This window comes from Dermacentor silvarum, chromosome 7, assembly GCF_013339745.2.
Source record: "Dermacentor silvarum isolate Dsil-2018 chromosome 7, BIME_Dsil_1.4, whole genome shotgun sequence".
Taxonomy (NCBI): Eukaryota; Metazoa; Arthropoda; class Arachnida; order Ixodida; family Ixodidae; genus Dermacentor; species Dermacentor silvarum.
In genome coordinates, this window is record NC_051160.1 from 132281806 (window position 1) to 132295390 (window position 13585).

Consider the following 13585-nt stretch of genomic DNA (forward strand, 5'->3'; position numbering starts at 1 on the left):
GAACAATTGGGTTCGGAGGTCAAGAATATAGAAAAGAATGTACCACCGCCTTTTCATATCCGACAACTTCGTGGAAATTCAGGCAGCATTGCAAGACAGGAGTGCCTTGTCTGAAGAAATGTGGAGAAGCTTGCACACTGGCTGCAACAGTAGTGATACTTCACGACTGAAAGCACATTTTGCAGACCAAAGCTTTCTCAGCAAATACTTTGACTGTGGCAAGCCGCATCTCTGAAAGCCAAACAAGGCATCGACGAGCTTTAATAAGTCATCCACAGCAGACCAGGGTAGCCCATGGGCTGCTATGAACGACATTATTAACACAATGGCCACTGCAATTGTAGTTGTTGAACCAGGAAGAGTTTTGGTGCCGAAATCAGCGATGCACTTAGCCAGCAATTGTGAATCGTCGAACGGTGGTATGACAGTGCTATCACAGGGCAGATCACCACGACGGTCATCTTCGCTACTAGAGCTGGTGGACTCTTCATCTTCTCCATCTCTATAGGGTGGAGCCCTGCTGCTTTCGTCTACGCTGTCGTTGTCCGAGTCAAGTGCTTCGTCGTCGCTGCTTTCTACTAAACTCCAGGCTTCGCCGTCGCTAATCCTTTCATGTGCGAGGCTGTCCAAGCAGCCGTCACTGTTGCTTTCCAGGTGACTGTCTCCGTTGGGACACGTAGAGGGTACATTGTCATCACTGTAGTCCGCTGCACAATCAGAAGAGGAGCCGTCCATGGGCCGTTGTTCATCTGGAGATGACTCGGGTGTGCCAGAGTCATCTGAAGCATCATTTGCGGCTGTACATGGCATGGCTGCGTCTTTAGTGGAACGAGGAGACTGCGAAGTGCTGGCGTTAAATTGCTGGCTGTACCACCGCGTTGAGCGAGGGATAATGAACGGACTATCCGGGCCCAAGTATAACTTTCGCCGCTTCTTTTCGGTTCCCTGACTCATTATCACGGGAGAAACGCAAAAATTATGTCAACAAATTGAAAGCACGATACGGTTTCAGAGAAGGCGGTGCTCGATAGCTGGATCAACAGTAGTTCACTGACTGAGTTGGCATACATGCGGTTAGTACCGCAAATATTTAGCTTTTTCTAATAACCCTGCAGTATCTTTCACAAGCAATAAAAATACGTAAATAAAAGATAAATGGATACGTAAAATTAAAATAGTAAATTATCTGAATACTCACCAATATGTACTGATAAAACTGAAAAGTAATGTAATTATGCGTTGACGGCTCGGCAATGACTTCTGGCTTTTTCAATCCGCTTTGTAGCCGAAGCCATCCTGAGCTGCTGAGCAGTTGATCGTAGCGACTGTAGAGACAGGTGAGGCAGAGTGTTGCGGCGTGCTTCTTTTTAAAAAAGGTCTATTTTATAAAACCGCGGCCATCAAATGCCTTCTACTCCGAAGGTAGCGTATGTTGTCTACAAGGACGGGTACCGCGCAATAGTTGATATTCACCTAGTGAAGGATTTTCAACCACTGACTTTAGAGGATTCGGCAAAGAACAAAGAAATTTATTGGAAGTGCGATGTCGACGGAGACATCGAAGAAGGCTACTACCGCGGTGATGTAGTACTCCTTGGAGGTGAGTGTGCTTTTGTATTACATGTTTTTTTTTGTTTTTTGCCGCTAGCGTATGATTATGGGTGCAGCACAGAGCTGCACTGAGTGCGGGGCTTACGCGGCAGATTTGCTATGCGGGTAACCACTAGCAGATTATCAATTATACTGCGTGCAAAAGAAAATACAATTAAAAAGGATTACTTGCTAAATGTGTCCATCTGCAGTTAGCAGCGACACTGCATATTCTACTCCCGACGCGTTTGTAAACGCCAGCGTAGTATGGTGATTACTTGCTGTTACATGCGGTTGATAGCGTGGAAGGGAGGAGAAATTCGAATTTTTAAGCGGGTGCATCTGCACTTTGCAAAGATTGTGCGTAGTTACACTCTGACAGGTGTATTTAAAACGCCAGCGTGGTATGGTGCTTAGGTATTTTTAATGTGGTCGCGAGCATTTCGCCGATTAGAACCGCGTGTAACCTGCTAGTGAGCTTTGTGACACTTTTGTGTGGAAGAATACAGTTCATTATATTCTGCACACCTTGATTTTCATTCCTCTCTGGTGCCCGTTCTTTTTTCCCCACATTTCTGTAGCCAGCGTCAGTGATCTGATTCACAGGATGACTAAGAAGCGGCTCGCCGTGCCTGACAGTATATTCTGCAGCGCAAGCTCGGAAGACTGCAATACTCGAAGGGTAATTATACATCAATCATTATTCGCAATTTTACAGATAGCGGAGGAATCACATTGTCTGTTTGTGAACCAGCAAAGCGATGATCAGCCTCTGAAGAATGGGCAACTGCTGCATTTTCAAGCAGAAAGTGTGGCCAACTTGTCTGCCAATGCCTTTATAAAGTAGAAGTGTGGGAAACAAAGAGTTCTCAAAGATAGAGTGACACCGAAAGAAAGCCGCACGTGGCTACTACACATAGTGGTGCCTAACTTGAAGCATCAGGAAAGCTACGTGTTAAAAATACCTGTCGCCTCACTCAATGTATGAAGCGCCCATAAAGTATCTTTCCTATGATCGCTGGCATTCATATCCCATGCAGTAGCTGTATCCCCTCCTCATTGTATTCTGTTCCTTTGCATTCCTTAAAGATGACTATTTCAATATTTCTTTGTTATTGTTTGCTGCTGGCCGACTTCTTGTTTGGGTCTTCTGTTGTTTGCTGCTCAATTGAACACAAAAAAGGCACATCACCAGGAATCTGATATACCACCTCAGTTGTTCTTCCTGTTCAGTCAGAAAGTACAAAGCACAATTCTTGTAGTACTTTACTTGCTTATGCAAGCACGAACTTTGCCTTGTTTCCTGCTTAACTTCATGCTCGTAATATGCTGTGGCAAAAACGTGCAGAGTTTGATAGCCCTTGACCAACACTGGACTGACCTGCACATTCCGACACACTCTCATCAATGCTTTAATTTATGCTAGCGAAACAACAGGCTGCTGCGCTTGCAGTATTGACAATTTGGCAGTATTTAAGTGTTTAATGCAAGCGCTAGTTCTGACGTGGCAAATCTTAATTCGCCACTAAGATTTGCAAATCTTATGCAAAATCTTAATGCTTCCCTGCATGTGCACAACATACATATTAGAACTGCAGCGTGAGGAACACTACTTTTCTCCAGCGCTTTACATTCCGGCAATGTTGCAATCGTCTGAACATTTGCCATTATAGATGTGCAGCCATGCCACTTATTGGCCGTAAAGAAGTGAATTGCAATAATGCACATTAGCCTGCCTCCTACAATGCATAGCCATGGAGTCACAAGTCTCAGAAAAAAATTTAATATTACAAAATCTGCTGGCACACATTTCACGCATAGTGTTAAATTGCTACACTTCTAAAGAGATGGGTAATATGCACTTGTTTGCATTTGCGGAGCTGATGCAAGCAAGCAATCAACTTCAGTATAGTTGAGCTCATTATATGCATGTGGACGTTTTAATAGCATAAGTCTGTGGTTTTTATCGTGACTCCAAGGATTGTGTAACCACCTCAATCTCATGTATTGTCATGAGAAAAGCTGTAGTGGCACTAGAACTTGTTTTGGCTGTATAATTGACTGTCCTAGTGGTAGTTTTGATGCATATTTATTGTGCTTTTGGTGTTTTTGTTGTAAAAAGCTCATAGCTGAACTGAAATGGTGTTTACACTGTACAGCTGTTAAATTCCATTAGGCTTTTGTAAACATGACCAAGCAAATACAATGGTCTCCCATCTCAGTAATCAGGATTACAATAACAGTGCAGATAGCATAAAAGCTTCTCACTTCTAAGTGGAAGGAAGTACTGCTGAAAGTTCTGGTGGGACTAGTCCCATAAATAAGCTCCTTTAGGTTCTGGCCCTTGGCTGCTTGGTATTGATTGTCCTAGTGCATTTTCCAAGCTCGTCCATTTAAAAATCGTTTCGCCTAGGTGTCCAGATATTGTCATAGCAGGATCATGAGGGCAAGAGTCTGCAGGAACCTTATTCTCATATCACTGATTCAGCTGATTTAGAATAAGTGCATATTATAGCTTGCTTCACACAACATGCCTGCCTGCTGTCATAGTGACTCAATGCCTGCCACATCACTCATGGTGTTGGCTTCATGAGACAATGCATAAAACATGTTCACATAAATGCATACGGCTATATCAGGCTAATCAAAGAGCAGCATGCATGTAATGTGTGCAGCAGTTTAGTCATTTTAAAACGCAGAATTAGACACAGCTGTGGCGGTTAACAAGGCACTATGTGAGGTGTGAATAAATGCATATGTATGGCTGCATAGGTACTCATTACTGAAAGAAGTCGCAGTACCCACAACTTTGTTATTGAAGTAGGTATTACTTGAAAGTATGGATCATCTAATAATTTATGCTTATTTGAAACACTTGAGCGATGCAGAGTGACACTAATAATGAGTTAATGTGTATATTTTCAAGACCCCGAAGAAGAAGAAGCGAAAACGTGCAGCAACAGGGGAATCAAAAAAGAGGAGCAGTAGTCGGGAGAGCTCCGATGAAGAGCTTGTGGAGAGAAGGCTACTTAGAAAGGAGCAACAACTGAATTCTGAGCTTCGCAGAAAGGTCAGGAAGCTCCAAGAGAAACTAGAAGTGTTGGAGCAGCGAAATGGGAAGCTGCAAGATCTGCTGTGCAACAAACTTGGCAAGTTATATGTATTTCTCAACTCATTGTGATTTTGTAAATATTCGATGAGTGGTATAGTTACACATATCTTGCATGTTTTTACTTCGGCAGCTTTATGCATGTTGATGCCTTCTAATTTCTTAAATCTAGCAGTTTATATTGATACACTGCAGTCTGTAGAGGTCCATGTTTTCTATAGACCTCTCCTGGGGTATGTCACACCGCGCCAGCACCGGCGCACATGCAGTGACCCTGGTTGGCAAAACAGCCTGCGGCGGCTTTCTGCACGGTGTAGTCGTGCAGTGCTTGGTGTAGGAGGGCGCCACATGTACGCGTGTTTTTCGTTTTTCATTTTTATATGAACCTCCACAATTCTCTTGGCAGGCAGATTAGCAGTATTCTGTGCCGGAGAACATCGGCATGTGTTAAGCAGTGATAAAATCTGAGGATGCTGGCCTTTGTTACTGAAGAACATGGTGATCAGTGATTTTTTTACACAAGAACGTGAAGCACATAGTGGTCAGTGATGGGTTGTGTGGCGAAAAAAGCAACGATATTGGCTCATCTTTGCGTAGGGAAACGGACCACATTATGTGTGTGTGGTATACAACGTGATTAGTAATACATCTCGCTTGCGATACTGAATGCGTGTTGCATGTAATAAGGCCAGTCATAGTTATGAGGCGCCGATATAACATCGGGACCCGTAATTCTTGAACAGGTGAGAATTGATGAAATGCGCTGATTAGTGAGCACACGTATCTCGGTGCCATGTGCGATGTGTGCAGAAAAAAAAACAAAAAAGGAAGAAAATCTGCGCATAAGTATTGATTGAAAGGTATTACTAAAATCGGCTCCTAGCATGTTTTGACACCTACGAAGCTGCTTGTATACATTTCACCATGGGAACACCCAAATGGCAAATCACTGAAATTATTGTTTTAGCGTTTTTTGCCAACCAGCGCTCGTTTCAAAGGTGCGGACGATGGAAGGGGTCGCCACAGTTACGTCACAATGTTTGCAAACAGGGAGAGGTCCATTGTACTGTGTCTTGATAACCTGCCATGATAGCTCAGTTGCTATGGCGTTATGCTGATGCTGCTGAACACAAGGTCGCAGGTTGGATCTCAGCCGTGATGGCTGCATTCCAGCATGGGTGAAGTGGGCGCAGTACACAATTGTTTTATTATGTACCATGATTGGAGGGGTGCACTTTAAGAGAACTGGAGGTGGTTGAATTTAATCAGGTTGTGGTATAAGGTAAATCCCCAAAATTACATTTTTTTGTTTTGATACATGGTACAGCAGAAATGTGGCTATGTGGTGGCCAATGTACTTTCAAAATTTGATGTCTATGTTTTGCACATCTGCTGTTCTCTAGAAACATGGTTCAGCCAGCCAGCCCATCGAAGGAGTGCAGCTGTAGAACCTTTTCTACAGGAAAATGAAGGCACTAGCGGCATTCATGACGAGGTAAAAACATATCGCTTTTTGTTGCTGAGCTAGTTTATACTCATTATGGTGCTACATGACATGAACAAAGTGACGACCAGGACAGGAAACAGCATCACTTGCAGCTAAGCTTATTCACAGCAGAGAGGCATATGAGTTAGCGGAGGCATATATTACATTAAAAAGGCACGGGACATTTGTACCAGGGATACGTCTGTGGCTCTGTGCAGCAATGAACGTCAATTATTTATTTGTTTGGATAGGCATGCATTTTTCAATCTCATATTAGTGGTGTGATCGCAGTGCACAGATACATTTGCACACGCTGGCATTTGCTCTGCAAAAGGGACCCTCTCTGCTTTGAATAAACTTGGTTACAAGAGATGCTTTATTTCTATCCCAGTTTAATGCCGCTTTGTTTTGCGTCCTATTAAAACCATAAAGCCCAAACCACATGAGAGCGATTTTGTGCGCGAACAGATCGCTCGTTCTTGTCGCTCGATCGCTTGGTTCTGGAAATCTAGAATTCGTTGCTCGTCGCCCAGAAGTACTATGAGCGACTAGCGAATAGCGCGAAGCCAGAACTGGATATACATTAGTCAAATACTACCGATTGTCGCATGGAACGAGCAAACGACTTGATTTTGATACGTGCAAGGATAATAACGTAGTGCAACATCTTTAGAAATATTTATGCTGCTCTTTACGCTAAAACACATGAACTTAAATTAATAAAGCACGCGTCACGCCAGTTTCAGCAAGTATTTGCTGCCCTCATACCGGCAACACCGGGGAGTCGTCGCTCATATGCGGTACGACTTGTAGGCGACGAGCGAACGTGACAGCCATCTCCATCGCGTCACTTGTTGCTGTCACGCACAAGATTGCGTGCATGCGGTTTATACTTTAGGTAGAAAACATATTGCATGGCTCAAATAGACAAAATTCCATAACCGTGTATTCTCTTATGTGGATGATGCCTTTACCCTAAATGTGGCCCCAATTTTTAATGTACACATTACTAATAGGTAAAACGGAACTAAATATTTTGTGAAGTGCTTAGTAGCTAAAATCTTAGACTGTGGTTGGGTGGCCTGTAGCAATATGTAAATGAGAAACAAAAAAAAAAGCCAATCAGGCTGAAGACAAGGCCTGAAGAATTGTTGCTTTATTCTAGCAGGCATGCATCTTGAACTGGCACAAGAGCACACGAGATATGGTGGATGATGATGGTAATGGACAGTATTTCAGTTTAGAAAAAGCAATGTGCCTAATGCCATATGTGACAAGCTCATTCATCATTGCTCACAGGTGATCTTAGAGCTGGTGCAGCTGGTGTGGGGTTCACCATAAGGGGGGGGGGGGTGTTCTAGGTGAAGGTGTCATATTGCAGCCCACTGGATGTTATGTGATGGAAAGACTACTGCAGAGCTAACAAAATATGAGTAGGTTATTTCTGCTGGAGCACCTGCATTTGTTTTAGGCAGTGCATTTGCAAAGGAACTTTACTACACAAAGTTGTGCAGGAAGCAGAGAGCATTAATTGGCATGTGAGCAATGTGCATGTGTTCACAGCAGCCCACAATGGCAAGTACACTCAGTGAAGAGGGCTGACATTGCTTAAAAAATGCGATTGTACAAGCTGTTTCAGTGTTTTTAGGCCTGTAAGCTTCCTGGTACAGCCGACTTCCGTCATCTGGACCCTGGCAGGACAAACAAAATTGACCAAATGATCTGGCTGGTTGAATTCAACAAGAAGCAGTAAAACTAAAACAATACTGGTGAATAATCTGGCAGTATTTGCCCCAATTCTTACACGCTCCCGAATCGAACGTGCAAGCACTTTATATTGGTTCAGAGTAGAACAATGACATTAATATGGCGCGGCTAATAGACCGAAAAATTGATGCAATTTTTCCTTTATTATTTAGTCATAAATATGTTGTGGTCACCACATGTAGAACACTCTTGCTGTGTAGCAGAATCTCCCCTTGTTTTCTTGCAATTCATGATTGTGAAGCTGCAAGTCGACAGTATTGCATATTTCCGTTTTTGTATTACTTTCTTCTGATATTTTTTACATCAGCAACTGGTTTAAGGGAGAGCACTCCAGTTTTTTGTGCTATCTGTATGCATTTTTCATACTATTTTAGGTTTTATAAAGCATTTTCTTCTGGTTTATTATGACTTCATAATTATGGTTGTGCTTAACTAAGGTGCTGCTTATTATGTTTGTGTCAGACTGAAAGTCACTGCCAAGATGCCCAATTGGCCCACGAGCGATTGGCAGACCAGAGTGTACCACCAGGAGAGCCACAAGCAAACCTGCTTCCAAAGCCCCACGAGCCAGTGCAGATACCGGTGCCATTGCAGATACCGGTGCCAGTGCAGATACCGGTGCCAACGCAGATACCGGTGCCACAACAGCCATTGCCGCCACAACCAAACCTGCTTGCAAAGCCCCACGAGGCACTGCCAGTGCAGATACCGGTGCCACAACAGCCAATGCCGCCACAACCAAACTTGCTCCCACAGCAACCAGACATGGTTTGTGATGCTGTGCGCGCAGAAGACACCAACCAGGTATGTACAGCAGAACATTTGCACAATCAATAATTTGGTATTTGTAAGCTGCTCATTCTATGACAGTTGTGATTTTGCTTGCCGCTTTACCACCATAGTGTCTTTGTAACTAGTAGAATACCGAGTGCCTTTTTTTTACAATTCTTGCATTTGTGATGTAACCTGTGAAGTTAGGAGCTCAGATACGACCTCAAGGATTAGCAAAAGTTGTCCCGAAAAATGAGCAAATGGTGTTGCCGATAGCTGATAACAGGTCGTCTGTCTTCATAACTGTTTAGTCGCCATCTCTATGATCGCATCAATAGCAACCATTGTTTTGTTTGCAGCAGTTGCAGCGAGCAGTAGTTTTGTTTGGCTCAGTCCAACGCACGCATAATATGAACGCAGTGTAACCGGCCAAGGATGAAGAGTTATTCTACCATGGGGCCTGCACGTTGGCATCCACTCTGCCGGCTACATTGCAATGGATGCGCAATCTGTTTCTAACCAGCTCACTGGCAAAAAAATAATTGGGATGTGCACGCTGTAGTGAAGCACGTCTCAGATGAAGGTGTGGCACTTTTGTACTGTGGCTCACCATGAAGGAAGTCACGAGGTGCATGCTGCTGCGAACACTAATTAATTGCGAGATCATAATAATTGCAGCTTCTGCACTTCATTTCTGGATTCATTCAGTAATTAAAATGTGTTAGTGTAGTAAGCATTTGTTTAATGTTTCCTTGATAATCAGGCAATTAAATATTCTGAAGGCTTTGCATTGTTCAATTAAATGTTCTGAAGGCCAGCATTATTGAATGTGACACATGGTTCTATGTAGCATACCTTGAACGAACTGTGTTATTACAACTTTTATTTATCTAAACTTACTTAAGCAGTAAATGTGTTCGATCACCCACATTAAAGAATGGCAGGTAGTCAGAATTAACCCGCAGTCCCCTATTGCGGCGTGCCTCGTAATCAGATGGTGGTTTTGGTATATAAAGCTCTAGAAATTAATTTTTATTTTTCGTATTTCATTTTACCAAACAGGTGCTTTGTAGTTTAATTAATGGTGCAGGTTCCAAAAGCCAACCAATAATGAAATGCATGAATGTCACAGGAAAAACATCTTCCATTGTGCAATGGCAATATCTAGTTCTTTTTTACTGAACTGATGTTCATGGGAGGATAGACAATGGTAAAGCCATTCTTCTGGTTCATGTTCCTCTGGGTTGAAATGACCTGTGGCTTTGAGAGCTCTAAACACAGTTGATATGAAGTACAGTAGCACTATTGTGTTGTCAAGCAAAAGTGTATTTGCATTTTTGTCAGATGTTGATGTGTGCATTTAGGTATATCTATGAAGATGCTTGTCTTTCATGGCATGGTAGGTGCGTTGGCAAGAAAGAGGAAACTGACATGTGCTGGTGTGCATGTGCGGGATTAATTTACTGTGCTACCTATTAACTCACTATTTCTTTGTCTTTTAGGATGCAGATGCCATGGCCACGCTACCTCCACTGTTGGCTCTGGTAAATAGTGAGGTAGGGAGACTTATCTTTCAGAAAAATGTTTTGCCCCTATGACACATTATTACTTGTCGCTGAAGGTGACAGATAGTTTTGCTCACTACCATCATCATATAGGCTGAATATCCAAATTGCACGGATGCACTTGACACCATGCTTGTAGTTTTCTGTGTGCATACGTTATACCTAATTGTATTTTTGTAAATTGTGATAAAATGGTGACATTAAAAGATAACATTACCTTAAACGGCCTCTCATGAGGCTACATAGCAAATTTTATTTATACTCTGAGAGTTATGTACCCTTTAATAGGTTACATTCGTCTGGTTCCCAGCTCATAAGCTGGGAACCAGACGAGTGTAACCTACTAAGGAGTGTTCTACGGCAAGAATTTCAATTAAATTGTGAGGTTTTACGTGCCAAAACCACGATCTGATTATGAGGCACGCCGTAGTGGGGGACTCTGGAAATTTGGACCACCTGGGGTTCTTTAACGTGCACCTAAATCTAAGTACACGGGTGTCTTCGCATTTCGCCCCCATCGAAATGCGGCCGCTGTGGCTGGGATTCAATCCCGCGACCTCGTGCTCAGCAGCCCAACATCGGCAATAATTTCAAAAATTAGTTCTATAATAGCAGAGAGAGTGGAAGTGTTGGGTCAATTAAGCCATCTTGCACCAAAAGAACTTTTAAATGAAGTTGCTAAATTGAGCGGTATGTGGGTGTTCAGTGGCAGCCACACAGAAATAGCTGTATTATTATTTATCCCTGGAATGCAAGCCTAAGCAACCTGTTTCAGTTTTGGCATTTTTGGAGTGTGTTGTGCATTGTAGCTTTGACGCAGGGAAATAGAAATTTTGTGCCATATAATGAACTATAAATGTTTCCGTGGTTTGCACACACGCAAAATACACGACATACATGACTAGGTTGACAAATGAGACCACTGATATCATGCTCTGCCATGGGAATGCATTAATTGTCACGAGATAATTTACAATTTTCGCCTATATACTTTCTTTTTCAATAAAAAAAAGACTGCAAGCATTACGTTGCTTTAAAGGCTGTTATTAATTATTTCTCAATGTCCTCCACAACATATTCATAGGCACAGCAAAAAAAAGGAAGCTCATAAGCCTATATCAACATAAACATGGTGCCATTTATGTAAAGCGCCTTATATTACTTTTTTAGGCAATATTTATTTAATAGGATCATTGTTAAAACATAATTTTATTTTAATAATAAATGAATAATTGAGTCTGAACATTACTCTTCCATACAGGTGCACCTTGGCAAAGGTGTCTTTGTCAAAGAAGAGCAATGGTCATGGCTGTTGTCGCGACCAAAAGACTCGTTGTTTTGCAAGGAAGCCACGAAGCTCCTGTGGGGTATCCCTAACTTGAGGAATAGGAGCCTCACAGGAGCACCCTGTCGGCGCTTCCTAAAGCAAGAAAACCTGGCGCCACCACGGAAAGCACTGACGCCTGAAAAGCTGCAGGCTGTTGCGAGTGAGTATATTAAACCTAACGTATTTTGGAATATTAGACTTGATTTCATAGATGAGCAACTGACGGATATTTAAAACTTGCTTCGATTGTGTTTGTTCCTGTTTCTCGACAGATGGTTTTGCAGCCTACGTCAGCAAGAAGGCCTCCGAGACGCCAAAAGCAGACAGATTAAGAAAGATGAATCGGTTTATTGCAGAAATGTTGAATGATCTGAAGAAATAGTGTTAAGGGGGAAACAATTTAGACATCGTTTTTTTTCCATATGGTGCACAATGCTTTCCACACACATCTACACAGTCTTCTGTACTCATAAAACACATAATTAAAACACACATTGCTTCATATTCCACATTGGTCATACCTCCCGCAAAAAAATGCATTCCTATATCGCTCGAACACCCCCATATCACCTGTACTACCCATATGCCCCTATACACCCATATGCCCCTATATCACCCATATGCCCCCATATCACCCATATGCCCCCATATCACCCATATGCCCCCATATCACCCATATGCCCCCATATCACCCATATGCCCCCATATCACCCATATGCTCCCATATCCCCCATATGCCCCCATATCACCCGTATGATACATAACCCGTATCCAATAACATCGTATGTACGGGTCCTATATATATAGGAATTTTCAGTAGGGTCGTTTAGATGCTCACAAACAAAAACCAAAGTCATGGAGCTGAATGCCGGCTACGGCTACCGCACTTCGATTGAAACAAGTATGACTCGGTGGCGCAACGGTAGCATATCTGACTCGATTGGAACGAAATGCTTAAACCGCCGTGTGCGGAACTTCAGGAGGTCACGTGAGGCAAAATCCCCCAAGGTACCTCTTGTAGCCCTCGAGTTGCGTTGGCACCTTAAACAAAATAAATCAATCGATCATGATAGCTCCATAATTCTTTAAGTATGCGGGGTGCTTTCTGTGGACAAACACCACGCCCATTATGCATTGGCAACGACCGACAACAGCTAGAAGACGAGAAAAAAGGCTGTGTCTACGAAAAAAAACGATATAAAGTGGATAATAACTCACTTACACATTTAGAATGCCAATAACAAAAATGCTATATTTGACTTCAGATAAGAAAAATAATATAAGACTCGTGCAGCGTAGAAAGTAATTCTGCTTATTTAAAAACCAAAAGTTTCATATAAGAAATTGAGTGAAAACAACTGGTAGTCAGTCCCTCTATTGTCATTGTCTTCCTCTGATTCCATTCACTGCAGAATAAATTTAAGCGGGGGCCACAAGAAGCTAATATTGATATCGATTGATAGGACTGGAAGTAGCAAAATTATGATGCTGTAGTTCTGGCTTGCCGTTATAGTTGTCGCAATTAAATACTTCACGAAATAGCGTGTAGAATAGATCAATAATCCTGTCTTCAATTTCATCAATTACTTATGGCAATAAACACAATGCGGGTGTTGGTCACTGATACCTATAGAATATTGAACTCTTTCCCGGTACCTATTTTTTTATCTATTGAGGTGTTGACCACTTTGGCAAGTTTTAATAAATGAAAATATAGTTAAACAATAATAACTATATTTCGGAGTCACTTTGAATGTACGTCACTCCCAGTTCCTTGCAGAGTGAAATATACTGCTCTCAGGCGCGCGCATTTAAACACCATTCAAATCGGTGATTATTTAAATCTGCCATCTTTCTCAAGGGAGCCAATTGGGAACAAAGGCATAAATGGTCTTTGGTTTCAACGGTCATTAAAAGCAAGCGTGTGACTTCGGTGTTAGGCAAACTTGTGGAGTGCTTGTTATCCGAAA

At 42.4% G+C, this 13585-nt stretch overlaps 1 protein-coding gene across 1 annotated transcript; it reads left to right on the plus strand.

Annotated features, from left to right (window-relative positions):
• Window positions 1-2197: 2197 nt before the first annotated feature.
• LOC125947217 (protein enabled homolog) lies at window positions 2198-12015 on the plus strand. The gene is made up of 7 exons (XM_049671622.1): window positions 2198-2272; window positions 4517-4739; window positions 6103-6194; window positions 8415-8756; window positions 10226-10279; window positions 11550-11775; window positions 11888-12015. Exons 1-7 carry the CDS (start codon window positions 2198-2200, stop codon window positions 11995-11997), a joined length of 1122 nt encoding a protein of 373 aa, XP_049527579.1. The 3' UTR covers window positions 11998-12015.
• The last annotated feature ends 1570 nt before the right edge of the window (window positions 12016-13585 follow it).

Excerpts from the sequence above, each read along its gene's own strand:
- LOC125947217 (XM_049671622.1), top strand. The coding sequence starts at position 2,198 with ATGACTAAGAAGCGGCTCGCCGTGCCTGACAGTATATTCTGCAGCGCA. Across the intron at positions 2,273-4,516 it reads AAGACTGCAATACTCGAAGG|ACCCCGAAGAAGAAGAAGCG; the intron begins GTAATTATACAT and ends TATATTTTCAAG. Across the intron at positions 10,280-11,549 it reads TGGCTCTGGTAAATAGTGAG|GTGCACCTTGGCAAAGGTGT; the intron begins GTAGGGAGACTT and ends TCTTCCATACAG.